Consider the following 16539-nt stretch of genomic DNA (forward strand, 5'->3'; position numbering starts at 1 on the left):
AGATCTCGAAAGAGAGATTAGAACCAACGTCTTCCAGCATACCGTGACAGACGCTTTGCTAACTAAGCCACGGAACGAACTAGCGGATCTAACGAATTTTTCGTAGCCGCCATCTGTAAGAAATCTATGAAAGTTTTTCTTCACTCAGCCAGGTACCTTTATAGCTACCAGCAGCTAATTAGAGATGTCGTTTTAATAATTTGTAAGTTGATTGAATGTCAGGTTTGACAACCATGTCATGGTTGTCAAACCTGACATTCAATTATTTTTGTACAATTACTCTTTTGTATTAATACTTCTTTATTATTCTTTTTGCTTTAAAGTTCTGTTTACACGGAGATGTTTAATATTCAAAGGCGAGGTGATTGTCACTCACATGGAAGGGCAATAATAGCCAATGTATAGACGAGGAAAGTTTTTTATATTCCTTCGATAATCATATCTTCGAGACGGGAAACTCTCGTCATCTAAATGAGCCTTTATTCATCGGATTCAGATGCTTTCTCCATATATTTAAGACAATTAGTATTAAGCCGAACTGTTATGTAGTCGATTAGTGCTTCCAGTTATTTTATATGCAAAAGTGAAAAATAAAAATCCAAAACTTTGCCAAAACTTTATTACAGAAAGGTTGGTACCTACAAAAATAAATGCTAAATAATAACATAGATAATTATTTTCCATTAATTCCAATATTAATTATTAATTAAACTATAACATAATCGTAGAATGATGATAATATTATATATTAAATTGTGCATTATAGTAGTGTTGTAACCCAATAGCAAAACTATCGATAGTCTGTCAATAGTGTTGAGAAAAAATAACAATATCGATATCATAAACTGACAAACACTATTGATTATTACAAAGATTGATGAATGCAAGTGAAGCAAGAGTCGTTTGCCAGGATCTTACAAACTGGTGATCTATAGTGTCTGCCTAGCCAATGGGAATTCAAAGGCATGAGGCGCTTACTGATCGATTATACATATATAAGCAATACTATGCATAATATAGATGGGTTTATAGGGCGCGTTCAAATCAGCCGCTGTTAGTTAGTTAGTGTGTTAGTCACTTTTCATACGCTGCAGCGCGGCTAACAGCGGCTAATTTGAACGCGTCCTTATAGTGCATTCGCGTTAAAAATGTGTTCGAAATTTAAATTGACAAATCACAAAGCTTTAGTATGACGTGATGTGCAGTACGAAATTCGAACTGACCAATAACAGTACCGCACTTTAACGTGAATAGACTTTAGTTTGTGATTTTTTTATGTACATAAGCTAACATGTTTAGGTGCTACCAACGCGAACTGTCGCAGCGACACCTGATACTTACGACTTCAGCATTGACTTCTGTGGACTAGTTCATTACATCGCCATTACAGGCGTCATCGTGTGAGAACCGCCTTGGAGACAAATTAACAAGAAAAAAAAAACGCTGCTGAACTAACGCGCGCGTAATCTCGTGCGGTTATTGCGCCTAAACGGCTGTCTAAGCCAATTATTATTTAAGGGGTGTCAGCCAATGTGTGATTGGGCACAAACTGCAACGGGTGAACCAGCAACCCTGCCTGCTTCACACTCGAGCACACTTGCAAGGGAGTCTTCGTCTTTTTGCCGCTCCAATGGGCACTCAGGCGGGCACTGCGTCTGACCGGGGTCACAGTGTACTTGGCCGGTTCTTGGGACTGTCGGCTTCGGAAAAAAGCGGGTATTAGTATTTTTAACAAGGGTAAATATATGAGTGGAGACGATATCTATGGTTGTTAAATTAAATAGTATTTTTTTAATGGGACAGTATGGGGGCATCCGAAACCACAGATGATACATCTGATAATCCCGATGCAATTAACGATCATTTTCTAAATATCCCTGATGACAACTCTGTAAACGATGAGGTTCTTTCTTTTTATGACATACACAGGTTCGGTAGTTCTAACTTTGATTTAACTATTGTTGATGAAGACACGATATCCAAAATTATGCTTGGGATCAATTCTAATGGTGTGAGATGTGATGAAATTACTGTTGACATGGTTCTATTAACTCTACCTCACACAATTAAAGTTATCCACAAGATTTAAAGGACTTAAGGCCAATAAGCATTTTGCCATATCTTTGTAAAATATTGGAGTAGGTGGTTAGTTTATAATTAAATGGTTACTTGGAGTGTAACAATATACTTCCTGAGTACCAATCTGGTTTTAGAAAAGGACATAGCACTAATACAGCTCTTCTTGGTGTTATAGATGAAGTACTCGTGGCTCAAGATTCTGGTAGAGGTACAGTTCTGGTTCTTCTGGACTATTCTAGGGCATTTGACTCAATCAATATCAATTTATTGCTGTCAAAAAAAAGTTACTATGGCTTTAAGAGTACGGCCCGGGACTGGTTCCAAAGTTATATTTCTGCTCGCACTCAGCAATTTACATTGACTAGACGGTAGCTTTATGACGTCGACTTGTACGCAAGTAAACAGAGAAGTGCCCCATGGATCTATTTTGGGTCCTCTCTTATTCATTTTATATACATCTGATATCGTGAGCTGTTTTAGGTATTGCCGGTACCATCTTTATGCTGATGACTTACAGTTATACCTTTCTTTCTTTCCAAAGAATACCGCTGACGCCATCGCTAAGATCAATGATGACTTAAACCGTGTTACTGCATGGTCGGGTAATAAGTCTCTTGTATTGAACCCCACTAAGTCCAAATTCATAATTATGGGTTCCAAGAAACAGATTCAAGTTACAGAATTACATTTGCCCCAATTGAAGGTTTTGGGTGGATGTATTGAGTTGGTATCGGAGGTTCAGAATTTGGGTGTCATTATGGACAGTCGACTGCGCTTTGAGCAGCATTTAGCCAAAGTAGTACAGAACTGTCTTTTTAGGTTAAAGATTATTTAAAACATTCGTAGCTTCTTAAGTCTGGACTTACGCATTCACTTATGCGAATCTCTTTATACTCTCCAAACTTAATTACTGTATCGCTGCCCTCGGTCCGTGTCTTTAGGCAAGAACGCATAGACTACTGCAACGAGTGCAAAATACATGTGCACATTTCTGTTTTTCAATACCACCTCGAAGTCATGTGACACCTTTTTTAAATAAGTCTGACATGCTTGCGATGGGTAGGCGCGCTTTAAATTGCATCTGCCTGGATTGTTGTTTGATGTTGTTCAGTCTCACGTACCTTATTATTTGTATGAGAAACTCACTTGGTCATCCACAGTAAACTCTTGCATTGGAGCAAGGTTGACAAGGGTGTTTTTGCATGTAACCTCCCGGCATAGTACCGCTACATTTAGAGGGAGTTTCCGATACTTAGCCACTCGTTGTTGGAACAATATTCCTCCTGCTATCCGTAACAGCGTCACAAAAAGAACTTTCAAGCAGAAGCTGCAAGGGTGTCTTTTAAATATGCAAAAATTGGAAATGTGAGTGGAATGAAATTAAATTGGATTGAGTTAAATTGAATTGGAATGAATTGAATTGGTTAGAACTTGAATTGAATTAAAATGGTTTTGTTTTGGGTTTTCACGAGTGGCGTTCCTGTCCCTATAGGGTCCTGGCAGAATACCAGTATCGAAGCCGCGTCATATATTCTGAGTCAGCGCCTTTTCATTGCCATAACTTCCAAGGGAGATATTAGTAGAATATATTAATGTATTACGTCTAAGTTAATGTCTGTATCATGTGTCTATGTATGTATTTGTCATGGTGGTGAATAAACATTTTATCTATCTTTCTTTGTACAAGGAAATTATCTTAGGAACCATCAAGTCTTTTTTAGTGGAAACAATTTAGGCATAGTAAATGTTTTGGTCAAGCGTGAGTTTTATTAAATTTGACCAACTTCTGCTGGTCAATTTTTTTCTTCTGATACAATAACAAACTGAGCATTAAAAAAATACTCAATTTTATTCATTTTGTATGAAGACATATTTTTATGAAATTTGACCACTTTTTTCGTCCAATACAATGAAATGAACTACCTTATGAAACAGAGTCGATCAGCACTAAAAAAAAATGTTGGTCAATTGTATTCATTTTTACGGATTTCACTTGAACAAAAAATTTACTATGCCAAAATTGATTTCACAAAAAAAAAGACTTAATGGGTCATAAGTCAATTTCCTTGTATCTTCTACGGTTTCGGATTTCCCCATACTGTCCCATTTAATAAAAAAAACACTATAATTTCAAAACATTACATAGGCTCAGAATATCATAATTTTGGGCCAAAAAGCATAATGAATTGTCTTGTTTAATTATATTTTGTATCTACCCGAACGAAAAGAAATACTCACAGTTTAGCCTGCTGCACAGCAAATCGAATAAGCGTGCTTTTGAACACGTTTTTTATATCCAGCATTTTCGGGTCTGGTTGCCTGCGGCTGTTGCCCGAGTTGGGGCTTATTTTCAGCTGCATGAACTTATCCAGCAGTTGGTCCAGATTGGCCTCTACCACAGAACGCTGAAGGTGATTTAATTTTATGTTAAATATCGTTTATCAGTTTCTTTACAGGCAAAAAGTTAAAAAGGAAGAGGTTCTCAACGAATTGCGAACTTCCTCCTTTTTTGTTGTTGTACTGTTTACAACTGTTACTTGGTAAACTGTGGCACTGTACTGCTACCTAAAAATATATAATCCTCTAAGGTTGTTACTATTTTACAAACATCGAGTATATAACCAAAATAGAAACGAAATGTTATTTCGTTTAATTTTATTTGTTTGAAAACTATTTTGCCAAATTATTACGGTGACAACTGCGCTCTGATTGACCAGCCCGAATTCGAAACAATTGACGGGTGTCGTCAATTGTTTCACTTCAAAACGGCCAGTTTAACTTGAGCTTTACTATAATGGACGAAAATTGAAAAACGACATAATTTGATATTTAATTACCAAGTAATGTGATTCCGTTTGTTTTGTAATTAGATGTTTTGCTGTTTTTTTCCACACTACCGAAAGGAACAGCCCCCCATAGTTAGAGATATTAACTTTATTACAATAAATACAGAATATTTTTGGAATATACGTATACACAGGTCAGTTGTTGGCGCTGTACTATTTCAGCTTTCTAATTTGTTATTTCAGCGCAAACGAGAGTTGATATTTAAAAGTTATATCAGTACCATTCGACTGATGAGTTGCCAAGGATGGATGGCCCTTATTTCGTCTCTATTTCTGGTTATATACTCGATGTTTACAAATAACCTTCACAGTTGCTTGAAAATGAGGGGAGGGTTATTTGTAAACATCGAGTATTAAGTGGAATATTTATTACTTACCTCAGTTCCTTTAGCAATGGCTTCCTCCCAACACTCAACAGAGGAGGCTAGATCCCCTCTCCTCTCTTCGAGAGCCGCGCGGCACTCCCAGTAAGCTGCGTGGTCCGTCGCAGATGGGAACCGCTGTCGGATCGCACGCAGCCAACGGGCACATTGCTCCCAATCGAATCCCTGGGAGTTTTCAAAGGCTTATATTCTACACGTCTTATCATTTAAGTTTGTTTTGTTAAAATATTTGCTATAACATCTGCAGGTGACAGGTAAAGGACATTAACGAGCGTTTGCCAACTACGTCCGACTCAAACCAGGGGGTCTACTCTCGATCTCCGTCCGACATCCGTCCGAAACAATTACTGCCAAATAAGCAATATATAGGGCATAAAAATGGAAGTAAAATAATTTGCTACTTTGTGAAACCGGTGAAGGTGAAATCATAGAATTATTTTCATGATGTCAATTTTACCATCCACCCTCCCAGTGTGTGTGTTCACCGGCGACCGCGCACACATACAAGCCGTGCTATTACTTTGTACAGAGTTAACATGCTTCTCTTATTTTACTATGATTTAATCTTCCCTGAGTTCGCGGAGTAGCACTTGCAATTTGTTACTACTTATGTACTACCATTTTTATTAACATGGATAACGCTTGAATCTATTAACCATTAAAAATACTTTTACTCTTAAACACAAAAGAAGTTAATTTTAAATTCCATACCTCTTCCTTAACATCACAACTTGAAATAATCTGCAAAAGTTGAAACATTCTCAAAGGTATGCAAGTAAATATTTCAAAATGCAAGTTAATCAGAATCTTACCTCTCTAAGCAACTCGGTCAGATCACCCAGCGCTCCTAAAAGCAGGTCATCGACATGATGAACAGCTTCCGTAGAAGTCAAGGTGGTGTCACGTGTGTCGTTAAAGTCTACACTATCTGAGATACTAGCACATCTCCAGTTGTTATCGAAAACTTGCTTATCATTGGGTAAATCATTGCATTGACTCTGAAATTTAATTATTAATTATTGTTATGCATTCAGATGCTTTTTGTTAAGCCTTGATGCAAATCATCGAATACATAACCAGAAATAGAGCCGAACTGTCATTTAATTTGTTTGAAAACTATTCTGCCAAATAATTACAACTGCGGTCCGATTGGCCAGCCCGAATTCGAATCGACCAGTTTAACTTGAGCTTTGTTATAATGGACGAAAATTGAAAAATTACAAATTTAATTACCGATTTAACGCGATTCCGTTTGTTTAGTAATTAGATGTTTTGCTATTTTTCCCACACCACCGAATGGAACAGCCCCCATTGTTAGAGATATTATCTTTATTACAATAAATACAGAATATTTTTGGAATATACGGAGACGTACACACAGGTCAGTTGTTGGCGCCCTGTACCGTTTCAGTTTTCTAATTTGTGATTTCAGTGCAAACGAGAGTTGATATTTAAAAGTGATATAAGGCTCATTTACCCAACGAGTTGCCAGGGATGGATGGCTCTTTTTCGTCTCTGTTTCTGGTTGTATACTCATGACGCAAATACAGGAGAGGTGTAAAACGCTTATCGATGCCTTACTCAAACTCGTATCTTATAAAGAGTGATTATACAGGAGATGACAAAGCTTTCTATTTATTTTGATTTTCTTATCAAGGGTGTTAATTTGGATCTATTACTTTAAGAATAGGTGTGTGTGAATATGAAGGAAATGTGATGTGAAATCATCCTGCAAAATTTGTATATACAATCTATTTTTTGCATTTCAATAACTTTGTGCTTTAAGATACGATTTTGAGGAAGTAAGGCGACGTTATTAGACTGCGATTCCACCTGAGATGTGCAAGGTAGCTAGGCGGTGTGCGAGTAAAATATCCACCCATAGGATTTTCTTCATTTTTATACCCTTGCTGAGCGCAGGTCCGGTGGAAAAGTGTCTGTACGTACAATAAAGCGAGAGACGCGAGCGAATAATGAGTGCGAGATAGAAGTTGCCTCCGCTCACTCCACCACTGATCCGCCACTCATCCTCGCACTGCTCACTTACACACCGTTTCGCTACGCATCCCAACACCGCCTAACTACCTCGCACAGCTTTTGTGGAAACCATCATATCGTTTCCCAGCGCCGCTATATATCCTCGCAAATCTCTGGTGGAACCGCCGCCTAACACTAATCTATTTCAAGGGACACTAAGTCTTACTTAAGAAGAGTAGGAGGTACACTCTTTCCAACAAGAAAATAATCACCAAAAGCAGTTCACAAATGCCGGAGTCATCCCAGGACTATATTACTAACATCATAAACAACAACTTTTGTTCCAAGACTGTTAGTAATTCGTCACATTTTACTTTCATATAAAAATAAATATATTATTTAAATAGTTCTCTCCATTGACTTACAAATAAATGGACGACGGGTCTAATACAAAAACCACGAAAAAAATGTCCCAAGTCAACCTATTCGAAATTTAAATTGTACTGTCATCGCAGTATCGCGCTGTCAGTAGAACAAATGAAGACTAAAGCGGAGTTTGGCGCTCCGTATACGATTTTAGCGCCTTACAAGTGCGGACACTTTTTAGCGCGGACCCGACGTCCATATAATTGTAAGTCAATGGTTCTCTCGGTCAACGGTAATAACTCTGTGCAGGACGGGGGTGCGAAACGATGCGGAGGACGTTTACACGTTTTGAATTTACCTTACAAAAAAATGTCAGATAGTGCAACAAAAACTTGAAAGTTTATTTTTGGTAAATTTATTATGCCAGGCTTGGGGTTCCTCTGATGGACCGAATCCCTAACGAGCTCATACGTCAGAGAACTAAAGTGACCTACATAGCTCGCAAAATCAGTAAGCTTTAAGTGGCAGTGGGTCGGGCATATCTGCAGGACGGTTGATCGCCGATGGAGCAGACTTGTTCTGGAATGGCGACCACGTCAAGGAAAACGTAGTGTGGGCAGGGCGTTTCACGGCAAGATGGACGGACGACCTGAGCAAGGTGGCCGGCAGTGGCTGGATGCGGGCGGCATAAGGAGGTTTATGTCCAGCAGTGGATGGGTGTAAGCTGATGATGATGAAATTTATTGTTTTGTAAAAGGTCATGGAATAAAAGTTGTTGTTTATGACTTTAGTAATATAGTCCTGCGAGATTTTTAGCGTTTTATGATCATGTAGACTTAATGAATAAAATATCTTAACAGGGCATTAGAAAGGAGAAAACAGAGAATGTAGATTCTGCCACGAGGCGGATGTAACTCCTGTGCATTTCCTCACTCACTGCTGCCCTCTAAAGGGCGTACGAAGTTCAATACTGGGTAGGCACAGGCCACACCCAGAAGACATATAAACTGTAGGAGCCAGGAAAGTCCTTCAGTTCTTTAATGCTGTTAGCCTTGGCTCTGAACAATTAGTGGTGATCACAATAGATCAGCCAATGGTCGCAGTGACGAGTGACGCCACCCTAATAATAATAATGAATAAACAAAATTTATTACTTTACCTGTTCATTCATAATATCTGTAAAAGACTCATTATCACTGTCCGATTCTAATGGAACATTTTCTTTATCTTCATCCTCTTCAATGAAATCCGGGTCAAACTTTTCTTGCTCAAGATTCAAAGGTTTCATTTGTTGCTGAGCCATATGATGTATACCGAAACATTGCAAATGATGGTATGAGTCTAGAGATTTTCCACGTTTCTGTAACCAACTTTGGAGTCTCTTTTGTAGCTCTTCTGGTTTTGGCGTATTGAAGTTAAACGATGTTGCAAATTTAACCTTCTTACGTTCACTTTTAATCGCTGACACAATTTTATCTTCTTTGACAGAAGCGTCTTCATTGATTTCTTGTAAATGAGCTTTATCGAGCTTCTCCCCTATAGATGACCATTTGTGGATGCAATTTTTCAATTCAGCAGAACTAATACGCTTGAAATGTACAGCTGATATTGACCGTCTAACAGGTGGCTCAACTTTCTTGGGTTCAAACAATGTGTGACGCTTGTTCAGAATCAAACTAGAGGTCCTTATTACCTTCTTAAGGTAATTTGGATCGGTTTTAAGCTTATCTGTGTCTGAAATCTGTGGTTTTTGAGTTATTTTCGGTTGGTACAGTCGTTCAAATACAGATTGACGATTTGGGTTTACTTTAGATGTGCTCTGTACGACCGGTAGCATGCTCTTACGGGTATTTGAAAAGCTTTTGCGTGTGTCAGCTTTCGGTGGTTGTGATACTGTCATTTTAGGTGGCATCATACTTTTTCTCAGTGTAACATTTGTGTGATTCTGTGTTTTATTATCACCTTGACCATTTGTCACTTTACTGTCAACTTTATTATTCTGTTTTACATGTTTCGTTGTTCTGTCTGCAGTAGAAGACGTTGATGCAACAGATTTTTCATGATTGCTGCACATTTTTGCTATATTTGCTATGTTGGCGGCAATTTTATTGGTCTTGGGTGCTTCAGCTTTTTTTAAAACAGGTTTATCAATTTTCTGAACAATTTTTGAATCATTTTTTACATGTGTGGTTATACTTTTGGGTCTAGAAAGTTCTTTGATACGATCTGATTCATGTTTTCTTTCATTAGCAGTAGGAGCTGTGATAGGTTTTTTGGTTGTTCCATTGACATAAAAATTGTTTTTAACATGTACTCTGTTTTTTACCAAGCTGGTTTTCTTTATTTCAGTCGTGATTCGATTTGCAACAGATGTAGAATTTAGGAACGATGTGGATGGTTCATTTTTAGTATACTTTTTTAGATTTAGCTCTCTTAACTGTAAAAATAAAAGAAAAATTCTGTTCTCAAATTGCCTGGAAGACATTGCTACTCAATAATAAGGCCGCTTGTTGTAAATAAGGCAGCACTCAAGCTACACAGTGACGGATCCTGTTCAGTTGCACAAGAGCTTGAAGCTGCTGGACTATACATTATACTTACTCTGTGATACATTATTGTTTTGTGTTGTAATTGTAATTTTTATTGTGCAATAAAGAATAAATGAATGAAATACATTCAATAAATGGAATTTACCATATTGAAATGTCAAAGTATGTCATGTCCTATTTAAATTATATGTATGTATTATTTTTTCACATATACAATTTAAAAAATTCGAGTGAATTTCACTTATGCCCTCGTCATATTATAACTGCATATAATATTATTATATGCAGTTATAATTTTTTTTTCTAAGTTAAAAAAGAGTAATAAGCTATTTTTAAAAATGGCTGATTAAAATACCTACAATGTAAGTTCTGCATAGAACATGTGGTTATGTATTTATAACATAAATAAACTACTTCACATCAAATGAATATTTTAATTATTCTTTTTATCAGACAAAACTTAAAAAAATAATATATATGTACTTAAATATATGTGCTTAAGTATAATAAAAAAATTTAAGCACATTTATCTACAAATGTAGACTTTGCTACTTGTGCCTTTTTCTTCCAAAGGCAGAATTGTAGTTAGTGAGCTGATGAGCATGAAATAATTTAATATCGCACACCTCCTAGCCCCGCACTACGGAAAACCCTGTATTGCGACATTGACACACACACAAATTACACCAAAATTCACAAGAGAAATATATGTAGGTAAAATTTAGAATCAAACCTGGGTACTCTGCATGGCAGTTTAGCATGGTAACCGTTCGGCCATGGAGACAGTAGGTAATAATTATAAAACAGTACATTTAAAAGTTCTAATTAGTTTGTTTTAGAAAACAAAGCTTGTATACAAATAGACATGTACATTTAAGCATACAAACATATGGAAGGTACCACAGAATAATTAATACTGTAGAAGTGGTGAGTTAGCATCCGTTGAGTGCCAGCTATAGGTCTCGTAAGATTTTCCACTTCCACCATTTTTGCTTTGTATGGTATGGTTGTGTCGTCTTTTTGTCCAAATTCTTTAGATTCGTAGAAAAATGTCTTATTGTGCTGTTTTGGAGTGCATAGTGTAAAATTAGCCACACCAAAAATATTACTCATGGTGGTATTTCATATCATAGTAGTCTTATTTTAATCAATTTTCTGTTTATTGAAACATTTTTTTTGTTACAAGAAATGAAAGTAAAGCTTATACCCCATTTATACTTTTGCAATATGGTCGCTTCTTTTTTGGAGAACTAAATTAATAACTCCAATTAATTGTCATTCACCAATTAACCGCTAGATGGTACCACATTGGCACACCCTACACACAATTTCCGACAGAGAACACAGGCGGAGACTGTAAAACAGCACTATGCTGAGGCTTTATCCTTTTCATCACTCATAGCCATTGACTTACAAATAAATCGACAACGGGTCTAATACGAAAACCACGAAAAAAATGTCCCAAGTCAACCTATTTAAACGTAGTGACATGTAAAGGAATATGAAAAAGCTAAAACGTTAGATTTAAATTGTAATGTCATCGCAGTACTGTCTAATTTTGCTTGCCTCTGTATACGATTTTAACGCCCTATAAGTTCGGACACTTTTTAGCGCGGACCCGACGTCCATATAATTGTAAGTCAATGCTCATAGCTCATAATTTATTTGTACATAATATCGTGTGATGTTTTATATATGTGTGGGTGTGTTTGATGAACAAAGTCCTATTTAATTTAATTGAATGAAATTTCAATATAATATCAAAATTTTGTAACTCATAATAATAGGTGTTGATCTTTCAACAATATGCCAACAGGGTAAAGTTTAAATTATACTAACAATCCAGAATTTCTTATTTCTTTTTAAATTTGAAACTATGACCAATCAGTATCAAGATTTTGTAGTATTTCAAATTAGGTGTGGTCACAATGGTATTTAGACTTTGAATGAACAAGTTCCAATGTGACATTTACTAATGCATTGTTGACTTCAGTCATACTAGAATTGTTCCGTAGATAAAAGTATATGCTGGAAATATCATGAATGGTACTCGGTTAGATATAATACAAAATTTTACCTTATCAAGCCGTGCTTTCTCCCTAGCAACACGTTCTTCTCTCAGCCTGTTCAACCGTTCTTGTATCGACTCCATTTTTTATCTTAATTTGTACAATTTTCTTATAGGACTGAAAAATACAATGTCAAATTTCAGTTACTACAATAGACACGTTTAGTGGCTGACATTGAAATCACATTAGATGCTGTTAAAATTCAATGAGAAATTAGCATAAACTATAGCTTGTAGACGCAAAATTGACGTAAAAAACAGTGAATATTTTACAAGTTTTAACAAAACAATAACGGCGAATTCTTATATACAGAGCATGAAAACATAGTGATAACGTATTCCAATAAAAAGTTTGGGTAAATTATCACGACAAAAACAGAGAATTACCAGAAAATTGGAATCGCCTAAGAGATATATACAAATTAGAATTACACACAAATTAACTATATTAAATCACTTATTCACACAATACATATATTTGGCCAGCAATTTTACATCGAGAAAATGTTTAATACGAACAAAAGCACTATTTTTAGGGCGAATTAATCAAACAATCGTTAAACGTTTCGGTGTCCGACAAACAAAACGAATGACGGTTGAAAAACCGCCATTTCAAAATCAAACTTGACGTTCTTTGACTATGATGCGTTCATAAATATATTATGTCACAAAAGTGCATTGAGATAAATATCCAAAATTAAAACTATTTTTACAATTTATTAGATTGATTTCATTGGTCGTGATATGAGAGTCATGTAATTCGTGGTAATATTTCTCAATAGCTCAGTGGAATACATCACCATTTATCTATATCATTACAGACATTCGAAATAAACCATCATATCATCCGTTTATAAAGAATTTGGTAGAAATAAATCTTCTGGTAGTGGCAATAACGCAAAATCAAGTTAGCCAACAGAACGAGGTTATGTCATTCAGTTCAGTCCGTCATATTGGCAGTACTGCAAGTGTTAATGCCCGGGCGGTCACGAGTGCGACAGGGTTGTAATTTCAAGTTATTTCTGAATTAAATTGTGATTAATCTTTAATTGTAACCGATTCAGGTGAGTTGTGTTTATAATTAACTTTATTTTGTGTGATTTCATTTTTTTCTAGGGATGTAAAAGTGTATACGCGTGTTACAAGTAAAAAATAAAGTTGCCGTACCGGGTGTCGCGAAAACGAAAGATTTTTGCAGAACAGGTTTCTGTGATGCGGTTTTTTTAACTTTTTTTCTGTTTTAGCCGTAGCCCTGTATGTTAACTGCCTTAAATTAAATTTCCTACGGATATTAATCGTTCTAGTCTTTGAATTGCATTTTTGAAAAGTTTTTCGGAGATAATTGTTTTGAGAATTCACTTTTTTATAGATATTCGTAACAACTACATATTTTGTTTTTGTAATTCTTACGTAACTTAATAGATATTTAACTCTGTCTCTGGAAAACGAAAAATTAAATTGAAGGTATTTATAAAACAGAACATCGATAAATACAAAATTCCACCACAAGTATATTAGCTGATAAGTACAGTCGGCGTCGTAATTCCGTGGTCCATATTTCTATGGATTAAACATTTAATAAAGATTCTGTGTATTTACGTACGTATCTTTAAGTACTTAAACAATTCAGTATACCAAATTATCGACACAAATACCTATATGAAATTGTATTTACATGATTTATATTCAGTCCATAATGTCCCGATTAACGATCACGGAAACTTATCTTAGTTTCTTTTTAATGATTCTGTAATTGTAGAAACAATTAAGATATTATGAAAAACACTCGGTTGAACGACTTTACTTAGTTGACTATTTTCTTTATGACGAACAGATCATGCGCCTGGTGGAAAGAGACACGCCTGTCCATAACAGTTTTAAAGCCGCTCAGAGCTTATAAATTTTAAATCCCACCGCTAGAGCTTGTGAAAGAGTTCCTCCAGGGAAGTACTGCCACCTTACCTATTTCTGCCGATGCGGCAATGTGAGCATTTCTGTATTCCGGTTTTAGAGGGTAAGGTTGCTGGTGAAATTACAGCCACATGGGACTTGTCAACTTACGTCTCAAGGTGGCGAGATCAGCGGCAGTGCCCCTCAAATCTTGGCGATTTAAAGTTCTGAGTCCACTGAGGCACTGCAACCGCTGAGTCATGGACCCGATTACTATTTCTATACGGTTTAATATACGTTTACGTTGTAAAACTCAACCACATATTTACTTAGCATATAAACACTAAATGAAAGTAACATGTACACGATAGCCTTGGTCTGTAATCGCATTGTCAACAAACTTGTTTTCTTAATGTTATCTTTGGGGTTTTATTGCAAGCAATTATGCTCGCTAATTTCTAAAAATAAGGTTTAATTTACGTATTCGTCATCAGCGGGTTGAATTAATGCACATTGGTGTTCTCAATAGAATGAAATGTTTAGTTTTTTAATAGCAGTAGAGCTCTTTGTGAAAGAGAAGTACTGCCTCGGTTTGAAGGTCGAGGGCGCGTCGTATAATCGTGCAATTTAAAGTGTCGTGGCTTGCATATTTCAATGAGTTGTTCACATAAAGTACAACACGATTAATTCTTGTTCACGACTTTTTTGATGTTACGACGACAGACTGTCGTGACAATGGGAAGTACTAGAATAGATAAAAGCAGCGTCAAACAATTCTGTCGTGTCAATTAATAACGACACGATCTAGTCGGAACAGCTAGACACAATAGTCGTTTAACGATAAAATAAACGTCCACGACTTAGTCACAGTAGCAGATAGTCGTGATACGGGAACAGGCTAGACGCGACAGTCGTCCAACGATAAATAAAATGTTACGACAATGGGAGCACGCCCAAAGGCTCAACTCACACTGGCGCAGAGTCGAAGCGTCGCGACGCGTCCTGTTTTTCGCCTATAGCATATTCATTTCTATTTTCCCATTATTTAGGTACAAATTTGTGTTATGCAAATATGGAATTGCGCGTCGACGCGCCTTGGTTAATGTCGAGTTTCTCGCATGTGCGTTACTTGCGCGCAGTGAATGTTCAAAAGTCTCTGAATTGGTGCAGCACTGTGATCCGGGCGCACTAATGCGAGGGTCGTCTCGTAACGACTCGTGTCTCTTTGCGTTGTAGTTGAAAAACAGGACGCGACGCTTTGACTGTGCGCCAGTGTGAGTTGAGCATAAGGGTGCTGGTGTGACTGTAGGCACATGAGACTTGTTAACTTTGCAGCCATGCCTTAACGAAATGGTAAGGCAGAAGGTTCGTTCCACATAATTTATTTTACAAGAGGAAATGAAATGGCCCAAAGGGCCTATACACCTATATAATTTTATAGTAAACAACGTGAAGTTTCTAAACTCGCACACAATGACTGTCACAAGAAATGAGAGTGATGGTTTATGGGCACGTCCTTTCGTTTCAAGAATGTTCACGGGAGAGATGACAGAACGAAGTAATGTATGAATGAAAATTTTAAAAGAGGCCACAGCAGCGAGGCGTGAAAATTTTCCTTGGTAAAGCCGAAGCTTCAAGTTTTCAAAAAACAAAAAAAACACTTACTTTTGCAAAAATTCCTTTTTCTGTTAAAAAGGCGCTTGTCGACATTTAAACACAACACTTATTAGGACACAAGTAACTAGGTCACTTGAATTCAGAGGTATGCTTAGTCTACACATAAAATAACCATAGCTTATAGAGTAATTTTACATTTTAAGATGCCCGTAATGATACGAAAGTTTGTAAACAAACTCATGAATGCTAAGTGTTGCTATTTTAATTACCATGACCTTTTACATACATTCTTTAAGTAGTCCTATTAGATAGAAACACCCAATTATATATAGATACGTTTGTAACACTATTTATCGTTAAGATTTACAAAATAGAAATTAAGCATATTTGCTATTAATTTGCTATTATAATAATTTTGTTACATTATTTTAAGAAAGTTCTGCGTACGGCAACGATTCTAACATTAAAATAAATTAAATTATAATTTGTTGGAATAAGGTTTAAATTTAAGTGAACGCTATTCGACAATAACTCGAATTATTGCGGCTTCTCGTCCACCATTTCTTTCGATGTTTTATACCGGATTTTTGCGAATGTGTGCGTATATTTTGATGAGAGCGCGTAGATTTCATGAATGAAATAGAATTCGCAGATCCACCAGCTTACCTCGCGCTGATTGGTCGAGGTGCTTCGGGACAAGTTCGCGTTTAATAATGAATATTTTGAATAAATGTTTTTTAAGTGGTGGGGTACGCGCGCTGCCT

The 16539-nt window shown here is 36.5% G+C and overlaps 2 protein-coding genes across 3 annotated transcripts in view; one reads left to right on the plus strand and one right to left on the minus strand.

The window, feature by feature from the left end:
* Positions 1-711: 711 nt before the first annotated feature.
* Positions 712-12803, minus strand: LOC113232206. The gene is made up of 7 exons (XM_026466850.1): positions 12656-12803; positions 12278-12386; positions 8811-10088; positions 6121-6306; positions 5303-5473; positions 4318-4484; positions 712-1700 (listed from the first exon to the last, which is right to left on the minus strand). Exons 2-7 carry the CDS (start codon positions 12350-12352, stop codon positions 1514-1516), a joined length of 2064 nt encoding a protein of 687 aa, XP_026322635.1. The 5' UTR covers positions 12353-12386; positions 12656-12803; the 3' UTR covers positions 712-1513.
* Positions 12804-13241: 438 nt separating this feature from the next.
* LOC113232259 (juvenile hormone esterase-like) overlaps positions 13242-16539 on the plus strand; it is a 67961-nt gene continuing 64663 nt past the window's right edge. For both annotated transcript variants that reach the window (XM_026466924.1, XM_026466926.1), the window contains exon 1: positions 13242-13332. The gene's annotated coding sequence lies outside the window, so the exon portion shown is untranslated. The remainder of the gene's footprint in view (positions 13333-16539) is intronic.

Source organism: Hyposmocoma kahamanoa, unplaced genomic scaffold (genome assembly GCF_003589595.1).
Source record: "Hyposmocoma kahamanoa isolate Upper Pololo Valley unplaced genomic scaffold, ASM358959v1 67, whole genome shotgun sequence".
NCBI classification, from domain to species: Eukaryota; Metazoa; Arthropoda; class Insecta; order Lepidoptera; family Cosmopterigidae; genus Hyposmocoma; species Hyposmocoma kahamanoa.

Coding starts and splice junctions, on each gene's coding strand:
- LOC113232206 (XM_026466850.1), bottom strand. CDS start 12,352: ATGGAGTCGATACAAGAACGGTTGAACAGGCTGAGAGAAGAACGTGTT. Junction 6,307..8,810: donor CAGATATTATGAATGAACAG/GTAAAGTAATAA, acceptor ATTAAATTTCAG/AGTCAATGCAATGATTTACC. Junction 4,485..5,302: donor CCATTGCTAAAGGAACTGAG/GTAAGTAATAAA, acceptor AATCACCTTCAG/CGTTCTGTGGTAGAGGCCAA.